Source organism: Alternaria viburni, assembly GCF_023758015.1.
Source record: "Alternaria viburni strain BMP 2772 chromosome Unknown scaffold_20, whole genome shotgun sequence".
Lineage (NCBI taxonomy): Eukaryota > Fungi > Ascomycota > Dothideomycetes > Pleosporales > Pleosporaceae > Alternaria > Alternaria viburni.
Window position 1 is genome coordinate 519,191 of NW_026055789.1, and position 21,519 is coordinate 540,709.

General features: G+C 52.2%; 8 protein-coding genes and 1 non-coding gene across 9 annotated transcripts; 5 read left to right on the top strand and 4 right to left on the bottom strand.

Moving 5' to 3' along the window:
- Nucleotides 1-98: 98 nt before the first annotated feature.
- J4E79_008526 (uncharacterized protein) lies at nt 99-1,063 on the top strand (the record flags this gene model as incomplete). Its single annotated transcript, XM_049357383.1, has 2 exons — nt 99-178; nt 223-1,063. The coding sequence occupies 2 exons, from the start codon at nt 99-101 to the stop codon at nt 1,061-1,063; spliced, it is 921 nt and encodes a 306-aa protein (XP_049208281.1).
- A 525-nt stretch (nt 1,064-1,588) lies between these two features.
- J4E79_008527 (uncharacterized protein) lies at nt 1,589-6,639 on the bottom strand (the record flags this gene model as incomplete). The annotated part of the gene is made up of 3 exons (XM_049357384.1): nt 1,589-4,257; nt 4,312-6,256; nt 6,418-6,639. The coding sequence occupies 3 exons, from the start codon at nt 6,637-6,639 to the stop codon at nt 1,589-1,591; spliced, it is 4,836 nt and encodes a 1,611-aa protein (XP_049208282.1).
- A 564-nt stretch (nt 6,640-7,203) lies between these two features.
- J4E79_008528 (uncharacterized protein) lies at nt 7,204-9,137 on the top strand (the record flags this gene model as incomplete). Its single annotated transcript, XM_049357385.1, has 2 exons — nt 7,204-7,261; nt 7,309-9,137. 2 exons carry the CDS (start codon nt 7,204-7,206, stop codon nt 9,135-9,137), a joined length of 1,887 nt encoding a protein of 628 aa, XP_049208283.1.
- A 263-nt stretch (nt 9,138-9,400) lies between these two features.
- Nucleotides 9,401-10,408, bottom strand: J4E79_008529 (uncharacterized protein; the record flags this gene model as incomplete). Its single annotated transcript, XM_049357386.1, has 1 exon — nt 9,401-10,408. One exon carries the CDS (start codon nt 10,406-10,408, stop codon nt 9,401-9,403), a length of 1,008 nt encoding a protein of 335 aa, XP_049208284.1.
- Nucleotides 10,409-10,899: 491 nt separating this feature from the next.
- Nucleotides 10,900-12,141, top strand: J4E79_008530 (uncharacterized protein; the record flags this gene model as incomplete). The annotated part of the gene is made up of 1 exon (XM_049357387.1): nt 10,900-12,141. One exon carries the CDS (start codon nt 10,900-10,902, stop codon nt 12,139-12,141), a length of 1,242 nt encoding a protein of 413 aa, XP_049208285.1.
- Nucleotides 12,142-12,483: 342 nt separating this feature from the next.
- J4E79_008531 lies at nt 12,484-12,571 on the top strand. Its single transcript has one exon. It is a non-coding gene; the product is annotated as a tRNA-Cys (tRNA).
- A 304-nt stretch (nt 12,572-12,875) lies between these two features.
- J4E79_008532 (uncharacterized protein) lies at nt 12,876-13,348 on the bottom strand (the record flags this gene model as incomplete). Its single annotated transcript, XM_049357388.1, has 2 exons — nt 12,876-13,280; nt 13,301-13,348. The coding sequence occupies 2 exons, from the start codon at nt 13,346-13,348 to the stop codon at nt 12,876-12,878; spliced, it is 453 nt and encodes a 150-aa protein (XP_049208286.1).
- Nucleotides 13,349-15,854: 2,506 nt separating this feature from the next.
- On the top strand, nt 15,855-16,357 carry J4E79_008533 (uncharacterized protein; the record flags this gene model as incomplete). The annotated part of the gene is made up of 2 exons (XM_049357389.1): nt 15,855-15,939; nt 16,002-16,357. The coding sequence occupies 2 exons, from the start codon at nt 15,855-15,857 to the stop codon at nt 16,355-16,357; spliced, it is 441 nt and encodes a 146-aa protein (XP_049208287.1).
- A 3,009-nt stretch (nt 16,358-19,366) lies between these two features.
- Nucleotides 19,367-20,922, bottom strand: J4E79_008534 (uncharacterized protein; the record flags this gene model as incomplete). The annotated part of the gene is made up of 2 exons (XM_049357390.1): nt 19,367-20,611; nt 20,662-20,922. 2 exons carry the CDS (start codon nt 20,920-20,922, stop codon nt 19,367-19,369), a joined length of 1,506 nt encoding a protein of 501 aa, XP_049208288.1.
- Between the last annotated feature and the right edge of the window lie 597 nt (nt 20,923-21,519).

Below are 21,519 nucleotides of genomic sequence, written 5' to 3' on the forward strand. Positions count from 1 at the left end.
GGTCACGTCACGTCGTGGAGCGAATCGGGCGTAGCGCCTTCCATACGGCAGGTGCGACTAGACTTCACCCCAGCACACCTCACCATCTCAACTACACCATGGCGAATCCGAACGCCTTTACGGATAGGTTGCGTGGAGCAACAAGGCAGACGGGGCAAATGGACGATGATGGGGATGCGTGAGTACCTTCGCTCCTTCCTGTTTCTTGCTAACAATATGTAGGGATTTGGTGGCAGATGCAGGTGCGGATGAGGATATGGAGAGAGCAGACGGTGGAGAAGTTGCGACGCCGATGCCGCCGCCTGGAGCACGCCAGCAAGGCTTCAGCTCGATCATGAAGGCCGAATTCAAACCCGAAGTGACGACCCCATTCGGTGATGATGGGCGGAAGCAGCACACCACACCACCCCGCGCCATGATGAAAGACGTCCAACTGCGGGTGTTTCGTGCGATGGAGACGAAAACGTTCGATTTCGAGATGCAGGACAAAATGGATGCTGCGCGTGCAAAGCTGGACTTGTTGCGAAGGAAGCGAGAGTTCCTTGCGGCACGAGGAATACGTCATCCTCTAAACAGACACGGAGCAAGCGATGCCGAGGCGTTCGACAAGCTACTTGTCGAAGTCCGGGCACAAGTCCACAGGTCGAATGAGCTGTTAGCAGAGCTAAAGGGAGAGAGGGAGAAGTTTGGACTGCAACCAAGGGAAACCATGGAGCAGAGATATGACGAGTTGGCTTTAAGGCTCAAGAGCCTCAAAGCCGAGCATGAAGGAGAAGATGAGATATGTCTGGTGTTCAAGTACGATGCTCTCGAGAAGAATCTCAACGAGCTGAAAGAGATGCATGACGGGGGAGACGGCAGAGGAGGGCTTGTTTCAGAGCTTGAGCAGCTGAAGCAAAACCATACGGACTCGACCGGCAGGTACAACGACCTGTTGGAAAAGTACCATGGTAAAGACGGCAATGGGGGTGTTGTTTCAGAACTTGAGCAGCTGAAGCAAAACCATGGGAACTCGGCCGACAGGTCCGAGCACCTGGAGGAGAGTGACCGTGGGAGCCCTTAGGGCGGCCAAGGAGGACCAGAGGCAGCCCGGCGGAATGGAAGAGCAACGGAGAATTGAGGCGATCTCGTGGGAGACGGTAACGAGTGAGCGGCAACGTGAGGCGGCCTGGTGGAAGGATGCTGCGAGAAGGGTGGATGTGGCGATAACGCAACGCGACGCCGCGATCCAGCTACTGCGTGGGCACATAGAGAAAACCGGTTAGTCGTTGTGCTGATGAATGCAGAGCGTTTCCGTTCATCTTCTTGGATCTGGGAGAAGCAAAGGCTGTGATGACGCCTGCATGTACTCCCCTCAGCCTGACCCCGCACGAGGCTGGGAAACTTAGATCGTTTTCGCAAATGTAGTGCAATGCCCTGCCTTCGTGATGAACATAGCCTCAATTCGCCTTATGAAGAGTAAGCGCTTTCTTCAATGCTAGAGCCAATGTCGAGGTTCTGGTCTTGAATTCAGCTACTACGTATACCATAGGGGTACGTCTTGAGTGATAGGTACTAAAAGACGGCAGCTTCTTAGTATTCATGTCTCTCAACTCTCCAAATCATATAGCAAGCACCCTCCAGTCCTGAAATTATACACGAAAGCCTTTCCTACAGCTCCTTCTCCATTTGTTCCACCTTCGCCCTTGTTCTCTACCCACTTCGCTCTATAACCCAGCAGTAAGTCGTGCAGCTCTTGTAGGTATTTCCTTTCGGCAAGCGGCATCTTCTGGATAAAGTAGCGCCACGAGTCCGGGTCGCTGAGACGCGTCTCCTTGAGCAAGTTCATGACCTCTTCCTTTGACTCGATAGCAGCGATTGGTGCGGATTGGAACGCGGAAAGTAAATCTGTCGACCTTGACTGCGCGGCCTCAACGATAGACCATTTGTTGCTCTTCTTGGATCGGTGCTGGGCAATAAGGACATCGACATTCGCTTTCGACGCGTTGGAAGTGTTGCTTGAAGTTGGTGGTGGAGCTTTGATTAGGCGAGCTGCGCTTCCTTCGCGTTCTTCGCGGTCTCGGAGCTCGTTGCGGAGGTAGTTCAGAAGATCGGTACTGCGCAAATCTGTGTCTTCTTTCTTTGCGATGGATTTGACCTTGAGCTCCGGCTTGTCGGGGGCGACGCCGTGTTTGATGACGATAACCCAGCTATGCCTGTCTTCGCGATAGTGACGTAAAATGTCTTCGATGGAGTGCGCATCGACGGCGAGTTCGGCGGTATAGCCATGGGCGATGAGGTCTGCTACCATCTTGATACCGGTAGAGCGGAGAACGTTCGGGTCGAAGCTAGCCACTAGACAGTCGCAGCGTCGTGGCATCCACGAAATTGATGGCGTGTCTTCTTCAGCGTGTTTCCGCAAGAACGTTGACTTCTCAGGCTTCTTGATATATCGACTCATGGAGTTGACGAGTCTATCCCATCCCAGGTTCACACCAACAGCGTGATACGCAGCCGCTGGATGTGCGTGACTCGAGCCTCTTGGACGGTATTCTTCGATCAGCTTATCGTACCGTCCACCTGCAGCAAGCACCTCCCTCTGCTTCGTGTCGAACAAGCATTGGAAGAGAATGCCACCAGAATAGAACTTCTCATTGAAGCTACTCAGTACACTGATGTAGACTTTACGCTTCACGCCCCACAACTTCATGTAATTGATGACGGATGTTAGGTGCGCAAAGACAACGTGAGTCCGATCAAGGTACTTGGTGCCCTCGAACAGTCGCCGCAGCTTCGCGAAAGCCTTTTCTGGGGTGTCGCGCCAATCGAAGCGTGCCAGATCATCTAACGATGTTGATGGAATGCCAATGTCGGAGGACCGTAATTCGTTGCGTATCAACTGCCAGTTGTTCTTTCCGATGTTCAGCTTACTAAGGACTGCTTTGACTGCAGCGCGCTTTGGGACACTGATTCTGCAGAATTCCATGATCATGTCTAACAGATCGGCGTGATTCAAGTGGAAGCACATCTGCGTTGATCGAAATGAAGGGAACTCATCAATGATTTCATCGACGACCTTGAGAACCTCTGCCTCCTTCAAAGTAAGGTCAAGCGTATCGTAGGACAGTATATCGAAGTCTGCCTCGCCGTTACTACGTGGAGCACTTCCGGTGTAGTCGTCACGGTAGACATGACCAATCGTAAAAGTCTTCTCTAGGAACGCTCCACCTCGACCGATGCTACGTGCGTACGGCAATGTCAGATCGTAAGGTAGCTGGACCAGGGTTCCAGAGGGGTCGAAAAGCTTGACGACTTTTGTGTCAGCATAATGGTCCGACCAGGGTAGTAGAACTTGACGTTGTATCTCAACAGCGCCGTGGCTCCGGAATACCATAGCTAACCTGTCCCTCACTAGATTCTGTAGAAGCACATCGTTGGCCTTGATCTTCTGAGTGGTCGCGCTCAGATCCCATGCATGGTCTTTTGCTTGCGTATCGGGCTTTTGTGAGAAAAGAGCAGCCATCATCTTTGCGTAATGTGGCGAGTTTCGATCCGAGAGAGCCTTGAGCGCTTCTTTGACGGCCTCGTCTTCCATCTGAGCAGGTACCTTGCCGCTTCTCAGGAGCTCCGTACATCCGGGCCTCTCTGAAGGGCGATGGCTGATGAGAGACTTGATGATGGTACCCTGCAACGACTTTTCCGGCGTCTCGAACTCTTGCGGAAGATCGTGTTTCCGCTCGCGTAACGATCGGATGACTTTGTCGCGCTCCATGGCAGTTCTCAGGGGGAAGCACATCTCGAAGAAGATGATGCCCATGGAGTACATATCCACCTTGTTGTTGTAGTCGCCAATAACGGTCGAGCTGAGCTCAGGAGCAACATAAAGCGCAGTACCGACACTCCGCGTCATGTCGCCACCATCCTGTGTACCATTGGAGGACTTTGTGTCAGGCCTCTGATATTGGCCACTGGTGGCTAATCCAAAATCGCCGATCTTAGGCACCTTGGCCATATCGATGAAGACGTTGTCAGGTTTGAGGTCACGATGGATAATACCGTGGCCATGGATGTGAGCGAGTCCTTCGAGAATTTGTCGGAACAATCTCCAGTACTCGTCTGGATCGTCATAAAGTCCGGTACGTATCAAATCTCGGAGTGTCTGCTTCTCGCAAAACTCCATTTGAATGTACAAGATTGACCTCGAGGGCTTTGCAGGTGTTGAGTCGGACATGGCGCGTTTCTTGACTGGCGAGAGTGGCCCTATGCTTGCCTCATCTTCTGCCTACAGTCAGCTTGTTGTATACATGACGCTCCATGTCATTGGCTGCTTACCTGAGTCGGAGCCAAAGATGACTGCACCGACGTCATCTTCCGATTCTGCGTCAGACCCAAATTCGATCTTGGGATATCCACTGGAGCTAATGAAGTCTAAACCACCAGTGCTTCTTCCGTGAGCGCCACCATCAGTCGTAGTCGTGCCTGGAGAAACGTCCGATTCCCAGTCAGACTCGTCGCCATCTGATGTTGCCGAGTCATAGTAATCATCCGCTTCGGCCTCTGGCCAGGCGGTGTAATAACGTACCACACAGCTGTGGTTGAGCCGCGAAAGTAGCATGACTTCGGAAAGAACTTCGCTTAACGCTGCAGCAGACTTCTGCTTGATTTTCTTTATAGCATAAAGACGACCGTCGACTTTGTTGCGGGCCTTTACGACTTCGCCGTACCCGCCCTTGCCCAAGCGACCTTGTTCGGCCCAGTCATTCGCGTATCGTGAGTATGACGGAACAACACCAGAGGAAGACTCTCGTCGCAGCCTATACCGACCTAATGAAGTTGAAGAGTTCCTCGAACGTACGGGTGTGGAGGGTCGCTCGTATACGTCTACATCGTCGCGCAAGAACTCACATGGGATGAGGTCAAAGGCTGAGGATCGTTTCTTGGGGTCGGGCTTGAAGAACTTGCGCAGAACTTCTTGTAACGGTTCGGAGCAGCCAAGAATATCGGACAGTTCTTTGGGCGAATTGTACTTTTCAGGCACATCGAGGCCGAAGAGCATCTGAAGGAACGTGACGCCGAGATCCCATACATCCGTCTTGCGGGTGTGACGCGCATCCTGAGACAGCTCAGGCGCTATCCAGTAGAACGACCTTACAATTTTCATCGGCTGTTCGTCCCAACACAAGCTTCGCAGATGATAAAGAGAGCCTTGAAAGCTCGCGTCGGCTAGCAATACTGTGATTCCACCACCGGGCGATCTCTTGAACAGGATGTTGTGAGGGTGAATGCGTTTATGGACTATACCATTGCGGTGGTAGAAGTCCAGTGCCTCTAGAAGCTCGATGGTCCAGGAACGAACTCTTGCGACTGGTAGGGGTCCATCGTCGGCAAGCCGCTCGCCTAAAGATCCTTTGTCGGCGTGATCCATGAGGATGCTAATCTCCCATCCGGAATCGGGTAGATGCTCTACTTTGAACTCCAGCACCGCCATGATGGCTCCTTGTCGCAGTCGCTTGATCTCTTCCATCTCGTCTTCGAATTCCATAACGGCCTTTTTGAGCTGTGGGCCGGCAGCAGCGTTTCCGCCGCCCACCCGAGCACGTTTTAGTACTAATGTAAGCGTTGCTGTGCTTCCGGCCGGTTTTACCAACAGCTGTTCGGTCAAAGGGCCAGAACGCAAAGGAAGCGGATTCTCAACGCCACTGCATTGGATGGTCGTGTCTTCGTGCTGGATAACGATCGTCCTGTCGAATGAAATGTAGTTGTTACTCTCGGCGCTAGGAAAGTACGAAGGCGGAGTATTGGCGGATACACGGTGCTTCTTGCGCTTTGCCAACAGGTCTTTTCGGCGCATCTCGTCACCTACCATCTGCTGCAAAAGACGCTCCTCCTCAGCCTTCTCTTCGTCACGCTTCTTCTGTAACTCTTCTTCCTGTTGCTTTAGATGTTCGACAGCAGCGGCTTCTTGTACTGCACGCTCGGCATCCAGATTCTCGTAGGTACCGTCCGTCTCGCGGACAGCGATCTCGTCCTCCAGTATCTCTTGAATGGCCGTCGCAATATCGTAGATCATCACCTCGCCTAGCAGTTCACGAGGTCGAGACTTGAGCAGGCCATAAAGTCTGTCCCACGTGCTTTTCCTGAGGCTGCCACAATCCTCCAGGGAAAGTTCGGGCAGGGTCTTGGGGTAAGTAGCGGTAAGCTTCGCACATAGCGTGATGGAGATCTTTTCGTTAGAGAAAGACGTCAACTTGACGCGCAATACGCGATCTGTAGTTTTCTGCGATCTAGTTAGCGGAGGTCCAGTCTTGAATACTCAGGTTCTGCACAATCTGGATGCAAAACTTGAACACATCCTGAAGGGTACGCTGTCGCAGGTCTGCAGGCCGTGTGGGCGCAGAGCCTGAACGGCGACGCCGACGGTGAGGTTTCTGTACTTACGCTCCATGCTCCCTTGGCTTCTGATTCTTCATAGTCGTCCATGAACACAGCCTTCAAGACTTCGCGTTCATCTTCTTGTGCCTTCTCGTAGGTTTCGGAGGTGTGTGAGACCAGCGAAGGCCGCGGTTCCCCGAGCGGACTTGTTGGGCCCATGTCATCGTCTCCCGGCGTGGATGCATTGTGCGTTTGTTTCTTGTTCTTTGGTGTTCTTAGCGGTGCCATAGTGGGCTACTGGTGGTTGATTGAATAGGCCGTCATATAGTATGGGTATTGACGGAGAGACTAGCAGCCGTAGCCGCTGCCCTTCACACTGCAGACATCTCGATCTTAAAAATTTGTAGTGAATGAAAAGTGATGAGAATGGCGATATGTAGAGACTTCGTGGCCAGCGCACGTCGAGTAGCGGTCGGTGGGGGCGATATGTTGGCGACGCCCCGCTACCCTTCCTTTCCGCGCCATCCCTGCAGGCGCCAGCAGAGCCGCCGGACGCGACTTCCTCATGTCTGGAGATCGACGAGCAAGCACAACAAACAGCACCGCACCTTCCCTTACCCTGACGATGCGCTAGCAGCTTGTCGCATGCTATCCTGGAGGTGTTTGCGACCCATCTGGAACTATTTGAGGTGCACGAAAGCGTCCAGTCCACCTTCGGCCCTCGTTTTCTGCGAGTAAACAATCCGCCAAACAAACACACGGAAATATCCACACGGCGCATGCGATCTCCATCCTCCCACCAACCCTCTTAGTTCTCTTCTCTCGCCCCACGACGACGACCTACACTTCGCCATGTTCTCGTGGATCACCGGTCCGCGCATCACAAACGTGATAGAAGATCTCCAGCCTGGTTTGTCGCACTGAGCTACGCGTCTCGAGACGTACTAATAGTCTTAGAAAATGACTACGAGTCCACCTTCATCGAACCTCCCGAGACGCCTGCTCATCAGTTCGCCGTCAAAGCTTTCAAGCACGCCATATTTGGAACGCCTGCGCCCGAAGAAGCGAAAGATGCCTCTAAGAAGAGCGAGAGGAAGGCGAGGATAGATGCAGCAAACGCAAAAGCATTTAATCTTCCCGCGCCGAAAGAGAGTGGGCCGCCCATCTCTCCATCGAAACAGCCAGGCGGCATCCTCATGACGCCGGGTACCGCAAGCAAGGGAAGGAAGCAGGTGTCGTTTGGGTCGCACGTGGTAGACAATGAAGGCAAGCGCGGCAACATTGGCAAGACCGGCATACCCAGTGACTGCCCCGGGAAGTTCCCGAGCCCGTGGACACCTGGCACACAACTGAAGCTTGACCCGGAAAGTGACAAACGACCGCGCACCCGACTCACCGAAGCCCTCCTTGACGCGCGGACAACCACACAGCCGAAGTCGGGGCAGAAACCGAAGGCGAGAGACGACAGCGACATCACAATAGACTTGGGTGCCCCACGTTCGGAGTCTGGGAAATACTGGAAGGAGCAATACGAGAGCTACGCGGACAAGAGCGAGAAGGAGATGAAGAAGGTCATTGCCAAGCAGCAGCTGGCGAAGAAGTTCGCTATGAAGAAGGACGGCGAAGCCACAGAATTATCTACCAAGCTCGAGCAGGAACGCAAGCGATACAGGCAGCGGGAGCGAGACCTAGAACAACAGAACAAGGATCTCCAGGAAAGGCTACGTCAAGCGATGGCCGAGAGCATGTCGTCGAGTATCGAGATCGCAGCGCTGAAAGCCCGAATCACAGTCCTGGAAGCGTCAGGCTCGATACCTTCCTCTGAACCCCAACAGAACAAAGCTCCATTCGAGATATACGAAGATGCGAACAAGGATAACCCACGATCGCCAAGCCGTGGCTTAGATATGGATCCTGAAGTGTCATTCGCTCCCAATAACAGCATGGCTTCGTCTACCAAGGAGAACTCGTCGCCTAAGCCCCGCCGTCACCGCCGTGGTACGATCCCTGACACATTGAACCGACCAGTGCTCCCGTCCAGACTTGGAACAGCAGAGGGTGAAGCCTCTATCATCCTAGGCAGATCACCTCGTGCACCGGCACGCCCGTTTGAGATCACTCTGGAGAAGGCGCTTGCACAGCCTCATCAAGACCAACCGCAGAGATCGCCACTAAAGATCCGCAGGCCAGTCGCAACTGACGAGAATTATGCGCCAAAGTCGCCTGCCGCAATCCCACCGTCCAGTCCGTTGCCTGTACCATCTCCGGGTCTTGATCCCTGGATGGAGATTAACAACAGTTCGATAGCGCAAATGGACAAGATGGCTTTACCAGTCTCTACTGGTCAGCCATACTCACGGCCCGAGTGGAACCCACCACCAAAGCAACATCGAATATCGAAATCTGTATCGAACGTAAAGTCGACAGAGACAACCAAGTCAAACGAGAAGGTCGCAGTTCCCGAGCATAAGCCCGAACCCACACGACGCCGAGAACGTGCGACTGAGAAGGCGACACACGTCTCAGAGCTCGAGGCAACCTCCGTTTCATCGAGAAGAGAGGAGAGACAGAGGCCGGACGAGTCAAAAGTCAATGCAGCATCCCACCATGCACCTACCGACAACAAGTTTGACCTCTCAAAAATCACAGCACACCATGCAGAAGGTTCTGCGCAAGTGAAGCATGACCGAAGCCAGATGTTACCTGTTGACCGCAAAGAGCAAGCAAGAAGAAGACTGGAAGAGAGGAAAAGGCTGAGGAAGAACGGTACTACGATCGTTGGTTGATCCTTTATTGGCGTTTTGCATGGGTGTTGCGTCTTTTGTCTGGGTGATCAACATGTTCAAGACAGATGTTATCGGAGTATGGTGTTGTCCTGAGCATTGGATTCTGGTTTATCGCACGATACCTTCACATGCTTCATCGTTTACAGCATTCAGTTGAATATTCATACATTGTATTGTTACTTCTCATGCAGAGCGCTCTACTGTGTCTCATAGGGTATCGTCCCAAACGCCTTAGAAATGCTTCATCGCCCTGTGCAAAGATCTTACTTCTTACCTGAAGCAATATCCTCCAACACTTTATACACCGGTATAGTGGTCTTCTCCAACTGCGCTCGCTGATACGATGTCATCTTCCCAAGCACATACTTGCTTACCACATTCGGATCCCTGCTCTCGGGCCTCCCTATGCCAACGCCCACTCTCCACCACTTTACGCCTCCCAGACTTCCCTGACAGCTCTTAATACCATTGTGCCCTTTCGCGCTCGCGGCACCGTCTCGAATCGTAACTTTCCCCAGCGCAGACTCAAGCTCATCATGCACAACAACCAACCTCCCTTCTAACGTCGCACTCCCAGTAGCCTGCCGTACACCACGCAACCACTCACTATACGCCTTTTTAACCGAGCCACCGCTGATGTTCATCAACGATGTAGATTGCCAAAATGTCCAGTCGTCCATTGCGTCTTTGTCTGTAGCTACTCTCCGATATCCGGTCAAGCCGAATGCCATGTGTGTGGCTGGAGGTTTTGAAATCAGGCCTGACATGCCCTTTTGAAAAGGACCATAGCGTTTTGCTTCTGCGAGAGCGGATGTGACAATGTGGCCGGCGGAGTGGAGCGTGTTGGCGTAGGTTGCGCCGGGGTTGCCGATGGAGGCTATGAGGAGGGGGTATGCGGTTTGCGCGGCGGGTTTCGCCATTGAGGGCGACTGTGGTATGGATACAGTCAAGTCGGAGGTTTCGGTGGCAGGCTTGCTACTTTGCTTTGGTGACTTGTTCGGAGGGTTGCGGGGTTGGTTTGTTGGTGTCTCGGTGTCGGAATGTGTGGGCGTAGGGAGGGCGGAGTCGTGTCTTTGCTTCTCTTGTTTACGCTCTTCTTTGCGAAGCAGTTTTCGCTTCCTTCGTCTTGCGGCTGCGGTTGTGGGCTCGTCGCTGCTGTACTCGCTATCCTCCGGTGCTGAGGTTTGGACATTTTCTTGGGGATCGGCGGTAGGGATTAGCGAGGCCGCCGAAGGGCTCGCCACGTGCGCACGTGTGCTCGCGTCTGACATGATACTAGAGGAAATGGTGAGTTGAGAGATGATGGCAGGAGCATTATGCGGGATGTTCGGTCATTAAACTAAGCAGCACTGTGTGCTGGTCCACTCTGTGAAGAGTGCCATGGTTCGTCATGACAGCCGCTGTGAATTGTGCCGCTCACAGCCACACGTAAAAGTCATAGGGGATTGGTAAGGGCGCAGCATGGCAAACCGCCCTTTTCCGGATGTGACAGATATGTCATCATGGTAGACTGGAAACGATTTTGCAGACTTGATTAGCATGTGGATAGTGATTTGAGACGCGCATCGGAAGGTACAGATCGTGAGATTTCTTGGCGTACATCATTGCTCAGGAACAAGGGTCCCGGTTCCGCATCGCTCTAACCCCGATGACACTCGCCACTTGCGCGCTTCTAGCCCTCCTGTCCGGCAACTCTTGACTGATTCCATCGAGTACGGGCGAGCGTACCACAACTACCTCTGAACCCTCCCATCATCTCGACATGTCCGGACGACCATCAACGCCGCCACGAGCGACTCGCTCAGCGGGCAAGCTCCCGCCGAATCCGCCCACTCCAGAGCAGATCAGGCGCATGGAAGAGGCTCGTCTGAGGGCAAAGGCGGCTGCACAACAGACACAAGCATCGAAACCTTCACCAGCGCCGGTCGCGGGCACCAAGCGCGCATATTCGTCCATCACCGCCGCGCAAACCCCAGCGACCCTTCGCAATGCGGCTGCAGCATCTCCTCAGAAACGCGATCAAAATGGCTTTATACAGCCACCCTCGAACGACTACATTCAGCCGGCGAAGAAGTACGCGAGATCAGACTTCATCGACTACGACTTCAGTAAAATGACAGACACGAAGGGTGGTTTCTTGAGTACCGTCGATGACCCACATAATAAGGCTATGCGGAAAGGGCAACAGAACGAGGAACAAAAGCCAGAGGGCGTATCAATGGTAGAGTGGGAGAGGGAGCGCATAAGACGGAAGCTCCGCGCCAACCGAGCCGGACCTTACGAGCCGGGTATCTCAATCTTGGACACCGTCAATGGCAAGGAAGAAGAAGACGAGGAAGCCGCACTGCTCGAGGCTGCTGAGAACGCCGAGATCGAAAGCGGTACATTCAAAGGCAAATACGGCGACGGCAAGCGCGACGTCAAGGGCAAATGTCGAGAATGCAATAGTCTGGAGATCGACTGGAAGTGGCAGGACGTCTTCGGAATCGGCGTATGCAGTATCTGCAGGGAGAAACTCCCAGATAAGTACTCCCTCCTCACGAAAACCGAAGCGCGAGACGACTACCTCCTTACCGACCCCGAACTCAAAGACGAAGAACTCCTCCCTCATCTCGAACGACCGAACCCACACAAACAGTTCTTCCACCCCATGCAACTCTTCCTGCGTCTGCAAGTCGAAGCCTATGCCTTCAGCCCCCAGAAATGGGGTTCGGCAGAGGCGTTGGATGAGGAGTATGCGAAGCGACAGGTCGTGAGTAAGGAGCGCAAACAGAAGAAATTCAAGAACAAGCTTGAGGATCTGAAGAAGAGGACGAGGGTGGAAGCGTATAAGCGAGCGCGGTTAGCAGGCGATAACGGCGATGCGCAGTTTGGGCAGAAGATAAAGGGCAGGTATGATAGACATGAGCATGAATGGGGCAGGAGTGTGCTTGACCCGGAAACGGGCATGACGAAGAAGAGGTGTGAAGAGTGCGGGATGGAAGTTGAGGAGTTGGAGTTTTAGATAGTTTGCACCGGCAAGATGGTGCGATGCGCGAAATGATACCCACATATATACGCGTTTCTCACAAGGTAATGCGTTTGACTCCCCTCTCGAACAGTATGCTCAGCGTATTCAGGCACAGTGATTACGTTTAGACGGGAGCGTATGTAGCGCGCAGTTTGGGCCCAGTAGCCTATCACCGTCACTCAGCGCTAGTCCCACTGCCCCTCCTTCGCTACTGCCTCACCCGCTTCGTCTCGATCTCCACTTCGTCCCTTGGTCTTCCTTCCACGTCTACATCGACCCACAGCGCATAACAATATATTGCCATGAATTTCTAACTTATTCATCGAAACAACTCACGGGCCGGTAACTCAGTGGTAGAGTGTAGGACTGCAGTTGACCAAAAACCGTCTTCCCGAAGTCACCGGTTCGACTCCGGTTCGGCCCTGAACGTTTCTTTTTGCCTTTTTGGCAAGCTGACAGTGTCTTCTTTTTTGCCCGTAGCGAGGGCGTCGAGAACTGGCGCGGCGTTGTGCGTGGTTGAGGGCTGTGGCAACCTTTTTGCGCCGCGTGTGAGCATGGTGGGGCAAGACACACATACATTTGGACACTACACGTCGCAGGGACAAACGAAAACAGGACAGGTCGCTTCATGATCCTACTACAAAAGATACGCAGCGCGTTGCTAGAGCGTTTCTTTCGGCGCGAACGCCTCCTAAATAACCTTCACTTATAACGCGGCAATCCTTTGTTCAACACAGGTAAATGTCTTCCACCTGCGAATCCTCTAGTCCTTCCATGGCTTCATCCTCCATTAGACCTAGGACAAAACATTCGCCGATGAGCTGATAATGCCCGTGTTCAGCATCTGGTCGGACTACAAAGGGCATCTCTAGTCCAAACAAGATGACGATGCCGTCTCCGGGCTGTGCGTCAGGATATACGAGGCCCATGAAGCCAGTCGTGCTCACGAAACACTTGAAGTTCGGACTTCCCTCTCCTTCTTTGGCGCGACACCCGACCTGTTCTAGTCTTTGGTTGAGAGATTCTGGAATGTCGAGTCCGATTCTGCCATGCATCCTACGAGAGAGTGGTTCGCCTGTCGTACCGTTTCCCATTGTAGACTTGATCTCAGCATTGTCTTGCCCCAAATCACACTCCGGAGGAGTTATATCACCTTTGATATACGACCAGACGCTAGTGCCTTGAGGTAGTACTTGATCATCTTGCCGGGGATGTATATGCGCGGTCGCGACATACGAATACGCATGCTGGGTAGACAACGATGTATTGCAGTACAAGGAATGTGACTTGCCCAGAAGGTCGTAGTAGTCGCTGAACGAGTCATTCCTACGACGGGGGACAAAGCCTTGGATTGTCAAAACGCGTACTCCCTGAACCTGTAAGCAAGGACCTTTTCCCACCCGGCCGATGTGCTCGTGTTGGGCGAGAATGTTCGCGTTTGACGCCCTCCCTTTCGAGACTGAAGAGCCGTTGGCTTGCAGGCATCCCATCAGTAGACCCGATGATCTTGGTAACGCCTCTGTCCAGTCTGGGATCCAAGACGGCCAATATCCTTCTTCTGTGGTGACCCGAGCATGTGGCCTCTTCTGGTTGGTTGTCGCCACTGAGCCAGCGTCTTGGAGGAATGTGATGTTTGCATGGACGCCTTGGACTTCCGTGCATGCAACGCAGGCAGAGAGGTACACACCTAGAACGGGAAGGCTGTAATCCACTATGAGACCTGGGCTGGCTATATTGTGTCGGCTCAATAAACCCATGATCCCATAGACCTTATCGCGCGAGTTCGTGGCTTTGCGGGGGCGAATGATGCGCAGGATGTTTGCCCTACGAGCAGTCAGCACGTTCGCATCATTGTTGAAGCAGATTCATCACACAGACTGTACAGAAGAGGACTTACAGCGTTTTATGATATGTGAGCTCCCTCCCACATGTTGTCTTATCGACCGAACCAGACTCCATGTAAAGGTTACGCAAGACGTCAATCTCCGCGAGTCTTCTGCATTCAACCAGGAAATCGCAGGCATGCGCTCGGAGACACGCGCTGATAAGTTCTTCCCATCTAAGCGTAATGGGGCCAAAATATATCACTGCCTCTCGAGCCAAGATCAACTCTTGCAGAGTCCAGACACGCTCAAACCAGGGCAAGCGCATTACGCAGGTGAGAGCATCGATGCATGCCTTTGAAATGTGGAACTCACGGGTGGGCGGCAATTTCCATGGTAGCCAATCCTGTCGATCCTCCGAGGCTGCATCACCGAATGATCCGTTGTTGAGAGCTTCGAGAATCTCGGCCTCACGACCTCTCCAGCCGTTGAGCTTATCGATTGCCGTCTCAACATTTTTGGCAAGATGAATCCTACATGGTGGGCACCAGATCAAGACCCTCTCCGCCTTTGCATAGATTTGATCCATTATAGGTATCTGGAGAGACTTCTCTGCGTTGTCGCTTTGATTGATGCATATTGCGTCGATCCAGAGTAAGCGCCAGCGTGATGCAGGCCGGAGAAAATGAAGTATGTGACTAACTGTGACGCTCACGTGTAAGGTCGACTTATCGACGTTGGAAGGAGGATGAATAGTGCTATTCGTGGCCGTGCCGATATCCTTGTTCAGTTCGAGTGGCCATCCAGTTCCATAGCCCCAAGCGTAAGAAACCGTTTCGTACAGGGGAAGGTCTGCGATCGAAGCTTCAGGCAAGTAGGCTACATCTTCGGGGTTTGCGGGCCATGCGAGGAGCCTGATGGTATCTTGTGGCCTGTGCAAGGCGTGGTACTGATAGGTCTCATGCATTGGAGGCTTCTGCTCTTTCGATAGTACGTGGCATCCTTCGCATAAACCATCGTCTTCTTCTCCTTCAAGGACGTATCTTGAGTCTGATATGGGAAGACTGTTTTCGGGTCGCTCTTCTGTAGCCATTATATTGATGCTCTCTCGAGACCTGACAAGGTCCATGATTAAGGATGAAAGTAGGCGTATTCATGCCCATACAAGAAATCGTAAGAGCGTACAGTTGGGAAGAAGCGACTGTCTTCCTATGATTTTGCATACATTCCACCTATGCGATAGTGGGCTGGCAATTGCAGTCACGTGCGATATCAAGCGCGGGGTGGGTTGCGGCACAGTTGTGGCGACCAGGGTGATGTCGGAGGCTAGTACTCATCTAATCCTACAGTCGGCTACTCGCTTCGTTAAGCAACGATTGAAACCGAATGACGCGACCTTAAAAGTTCAACTCATAGTAACGTTCACGATGCTTTGGGCCCCCGCTGGTGACGACATCGGGGGGAACGTGCCGAAGGACGCACAGCCACCTGGGCAGTGATCAGACCTCGGGAACGTCACCATCTTCGGCCTGCGTCTTCGCACATCGGGTACATGTTGGAGACGATTGAGCGATGCGCATGTCGATGGGAACGGTGTCGAAGATGATAGATGTTTCACAGCATCACCTCCGCCATAAGCTGGAGACCATCTCGTGCTAGCGTCCCGAGGTCGGATTTAACTAAACACCATAGCCCCGGAGCATTACAACACGAAGCCAGGCCCACGTCAGCACACACCTGCATCTAGACGCCGTTTCTCCATAATCTAGTTAGCACCACATGATCGTCAGACGAGTATATCAACCTATATTTCGATCGACTTCCATCAGCACCGCACAAAACTCATCATTCCACCTACTGCGTCCCAGATTCTACACGTCCGCAATGTCAGCCATCCCAATCGTAGTCTGTGGCAGGAACCCAAACATCGCAAAGGCTGTTCGCAAAGGCGTGGAACCAGAATACGATGGTATGCCGGGATACTTTGCACAACACTTCACGCATACGTAACCAACTAACACATTGATCCAGTAATCCACATCAACCTCTCCGTCGAAGAAGCAATCATCTCCATCCCTCACATCATCTTATCCAGAACACCAGCCAACCCCACCCCCAACATCGGCTCCATGAACTACGGCCAGCGGCCCGCTGCTGTAGCTCTTGGAGGTGGCTTCAACGACGAGATGTTTGCGCAGATTAAAGCTTCTTGCGGAGATGAGAAGATGGTTTGGGTGCGCACCGATATCACAAGAAAGGATGAGATGCCGGATTTCAATGAGCATGAGGCGTATGGAAAGGCGACTGCGCAAAGGTTGAAGAAGTGTTTGGAGGAGTTGAAGGTTGGGAAGGAGGGTGGGGAGACGGAGGGGATGTACTGGTTTTGAGGTTTGAAGGAGGCTTGATGCCTTTTTATAGGGCGGCAAGTCGTATGGTTACGATCCTGGGCTTCTAGCGACATGAGATGCGGCTGGAGGTCTTTTTGACATTATCGTACGCAGGACGCGGAACCTCGAACACATGAATTCTAGAGCGATGACTTTTGGTGAAATGAAGGACGTGTATGTTGGTTGAGTCTATTCGCAGCAAAACACGTCTGGCTTTATGTACTTCCTCGTTCTAGCGTTCGTAGGACATTTGTCCTACAACATCTGAGCAACGTTTTCGGACACACATGATAATCAGGTATCTGGCTTTTGAGTACTCAATTTGCGGCTCACATGTGCGTGACAAACTTCATCAAACATCTACGATTTCAGTTTCTCGAACACATGGTACGATTCCTGACCATCTTTGGGAAAAGAGTCATCAGAACGTGATTCGAGTCCTTTTATTCAAACAACAGCCGAACATGATCAACAGAACGAATCCATGGGAGGGAGGTCTAGTACATTTGGTATTTGAGAGTTGGAAGTAGCTCTCGATGCCATCTTCTTTACAGCCGAAAGAAGATTTTATAGCGATATTCCCGCAGACGTTGGACAACCGCAAATGTGCAGTTACTCTATCCTTATTTTTGGACACCTAGGAACAGGAGCTTTGTCCCGGAGATTGCTAAGTTTGATCAAATCAAGGAGCTCAGACATTTTCAGGTCATAGGGAGGTATAATCTAAGTTTGAAGTCATAAGGCCAGCGGGCGCCATCGTACATCGTTTGTCGCATTTCCAGCGAAGGAATCTCATCAAACACCAGGTATTCTTTTTTGGAGGAAAGAAAGGGACAGTGATACTGAAGAGGGACGGACTCAATCCCAGGAATGGAAATACTTTATAGCTGCACAGAGCCATATAATGGATGCCGAGTTTTCCTGGCGGCCATGGAAAGCATACATCCAAAGATTTTGACAGCGGCTAGCTGACTTCCTCAGCGTTCTGTCGGCGCATGTATCAACCGCTCTAAGGTTTTGTTCGAGAGGGCCAAGTCATGTACCCGGCTTACTTAATCTTTTTGTGCAGCCCATAAGAGAAGTAAATCATGAAGTCAAGGTTGCGGTGTTTTGGTGGGAAAGACTCGGTCTCATGCAAGCATTTCGTGAATATTTGGAGAAGCAGACGAGCAGTCCATCGAAGCCGGCGTTCGCGTTTTAGAAGTAATCCGTAAATCGTTACTGTAGAGAAGGAGAGAAGGTCAATGTTGACGTGAGATTTCATATGTCTGACCCCAAGAGTAGACTACAGCCGCATGTGTCTGCTACTTTGTCGGGAGTTGATCTTTTCTTTCGGCCAGAACATGTTCTCTTTGTCCTCGTCTTTTGGGTAATTCTCACATGCGCGCGCACTCGAAGCTTTTCTGACAAGACTAGTGGAAGAAGCGAACAAGGTACTTTGGAGGCGGAAAAGCGAGGCAAAGACATGTGACGTAATGCGGGATGTTTTAAAAAGAACGACAGAGGCACAGACATGCGGTTCAGTCCGATGATTTTAAAGAATGCACAACACCCAAGTGTGCGATGAGAAAGAGAAGATACTGTGGAGGAAAAGACAGGTATTTACACCCGCTAGCGTGAGGAGCCGTTCATAAGAATTGCGACAACTCCATAAATACGTAAAGACATGCATGTTCCCAAGGTGTTGCTTTGTCGGCTTCTACCCACCAGTCTTTTCCCCCACATGCTACGGCTCAGCTTCGTATTCGGTCTCATCGAAAGCCCAGTAGACTGTTCATCTTAAGTAGAGAAGACCGCAACAGCACAAACACATGGCCCAGACAACAGCATTCTTTTAGCTCATCTTTCATGTCGCTTTCGTTTTGTTATTTCGAACAGAAGAAGAAGAACAACACATCCAGTGCTTTTCGAAGTTTTTTGGAAAGCAAAAATTTGCCGATGGCGATCTCATTTTGGTACTTCCGCATTGCAAAATAGGTGGTGGAAAGAGTCTCATACGCGATGTGTAGGATATTTTTGAGTAGACCAAGCTACTGGAAAGCGCAGTTCATTTGCCGGTGATTGAGGCCTTTTGGAGAAGCGCACAGGAACATAGTGACTGCATATCTCGAATTTGAGCACATGTGTACATGGCGGCGGCTTTTTCGGAAGACGGGAAGACATAGGTCGTTGAAGATGCCTTTTTGGTCTTTTTGTCCGCAGAAGTGTAGCGAAGAAAGAAGACAAGAGAGACACTGAGCGAGATATCTATACCCAGGCTCAGCGCCCAGTCCATAATACCCGCATAGTGTATTTTTGGTTCCCGCAGACCACACTCCACAAGTCCATCAGCTGCCGACAATGTGTTTTGAGTTGTCCAAGTTTAGAACATGCTCGACCGACCGCTCATGACAGTGACACTCTTACGTTTTCGTTCAGAAACACATGCAGAACCTTGGGTCTTTTTTGTCGGCATTGAGATACGTGTCGAACCAACATGTACGTATCCAAAAGCGCTCCACGGAAAGCCGATTATAATTCCATCGCTTCGCAATTTCTGTTTTGGAATTGCAGAGATCCAACCTCATGACGACGCCGTGACTGAATTTTTGAAAGAACAATGTCGGGTCATGTTTCGGTCCTTATGGTGACAGTTTCGCGGAGTGAAGGCGTGACCCCAAGGCGCAACGAGCGATGTATTTTCACGGTGTAGTTTGAAGAAGAGAGGCAGAACAGGACATACCTTGAGTTCTGAGGGGATTTTGGTAATGTGAGATAGAATGGAGTTGATAAGCAAAGAAAAAGGTAGATGAGAATAATAGCTGTTTATATATGCTTTCCAGTGCCAAGCCCAGGGCCTGGCATCGAATGCATAGAGCGTTTGTTGCGAAACCATACCACACGACTACCACCTTTTTACGTATCATGCACGTATTTGGGCGGCGGCTGAATTATTTGTTTGAACATTTCATTTATGTGTTACCATTCTACGCTTTTACCGCGCATGGCATCTATGCTACCGGGTCCACTCTAGTGCTTACCCCAGTACTTGCCCTGACCCCTCCTCTTACCCTTAACATCCGCCTGCTTAACAACAAAGACACCACGGTCAATAGTGTTGATAACAACGTAACCAGACTCAAAGGTGTAGGCAGACCAGGTACCAGCGTCCCAGAGAGCGTCACCGCCGCCGGGCTTAACATCATCCGGAGGGTAGACGTCAAAGTAAGCAATCTCCTTGACCTTGGAGCCGTCGGGGAACTTGGGGATGCTGGAGACGTCGAGGATGCGGAGACCGGCTTGGTAGTTGGATTGGTAGTCAAGACCGTCGTAGACGTATTGGTTGTGGTCGACGGAGCGGGTCGTGGTCTTGTAGTAGCCGGTGACGACGGGCTTCTCGAGGTTCTGGATGTCCCAGATGTAGGTCACGGCGAAGCCGTCCTTGGCGGGAGAGTCAACGGCAGTGCGGTTGGGGTCGATTTGGCCCTCGTCAAGCTCATCGTCCATGACGATGTGGGTCTGCCACATGGCATCGAGAACCCAACCCTGATGGGTGTAGGAAGCACCGACGTAAGGGGTGCGAGAGATGATGGCACCAGCGTTACCGAAGCCAACCTTGTTGGTGACATCGTAGATGGTCAGGGTGTCCTCGTTGTAGCCGTAGCAGATGTCACGGCCGTAGTACTTCTTGTGAGGTCCACGGTAGACAATGCACTGGGCGTCGTGAGTGTAGCCGTCCTGACCGTTGCAACCAGAGACGTAGGGCTTGGTGGGGTCGTCCATGTTGATGAACATGGGTCCACCGGCACAGGTGTCGTTGCGACCGGGGCGACCGCCAGCACCGCAGGCGACGGCGTAGTTCTTCTCGTTGTTGGCGACGACGGTGTGGGTGCGGCCCTTGACACCCTGGTTGATGTCGACGAGAGCAGTGTCGGTCTTGATGTCGAAAGTGTAGGGCTTCTTGGGGGAAAGCTTGAGCAGCTTCTTCAGGTCGAAGACCTGGACATGGTGGCCGACACCCTCGGAGCCGACAATGAGGCTGTCACGAACAACCTTAATCTCGCGCCAGATGACGGAGTCGTTGTTTGCGGGGAGGCGACCAAGGTACTCGAGTTGACCGTCCCTGGTGACCTCGGAGAAGGAGGCACCGTAAGTCTGACCGATGGCAATGAAGTCTCGGCCCTTGTGCGACCAACCCCAGGAACCACTTCCCTCACCAATAGCATCACCGAGCTCCTCGTGCGTCTTGAAGTCGTACATGTCGATGTTCTTGCACTGTGATACTGTTAGTTGAGCGAATCTTCATTGATCTGAATCCTGCTTACCTTGTAGGTCTGGTCGGCATCTCCTTTGACAGCCTCAACGCGGCCGTGCTTGCACTCAATCTTGTTCTTGTTGGTCCTCTTCTTAGAGAAACCATTCCAGCGCTTGTTGTCATAGGCGCCAGCAGCGCGCTGCTTAGCCCAAGCAGCCTCCTTTCCGGACATCATGAGGTCCATAACCTCTCCAGAGGCATATTGCTGGTGGGTAAAGCCATGAGCGGCGACCAAAGGCAACAAAGCCGTGGTGATAGTAGCCCACTTCATCGTATCGAACAAGACTGCGGATTGACAATTGGCAGTTGATGATGAACCGAGAACCTGGGAGCAGGAAGCAGCACTTTATACATGTTTGCCTCTCTGCACCACACTCGCGGAACCAACGAGTTCCCAGAATGCAGACTCGTGCAGGACGCCGCACATGACTATCATGAGTATACCTTCCTATCGTAGGTACTCCGAAAAGTTAGCAGCCGCAACCAAGACCGTATAGAAGCAACGACAGCGGCCGTTAGACGCAGTAAAGTGCTGGGCGCGCCTTGGTGAATCTTGGGGGTGCTTTTCGCAGGCGACCGTTCATGTATGCCGAGAGCCGTGTGATGCTTGGCAAGCATTGCGCCTTGGATTCGAGCATGGGAGCTGGAGCTACGGCTAGTGTACCCCAGTATCCTGCAGGGCTGGTGGCCGAGAACAAGGCAGGGCTACAGCAGATGCGGTGCAAACTAGAGTGGGATCTTCTCGCGCGGAGACGGAGATTGGTAGATAGCGTAGCCGGAAGAGGAAGCTGCTTTGGTTGCCAAGAGCTGCTGGACCACCACGACCAAATGACTGCAGAGAGCTTTGAATCCGACTATCGATTCTAGA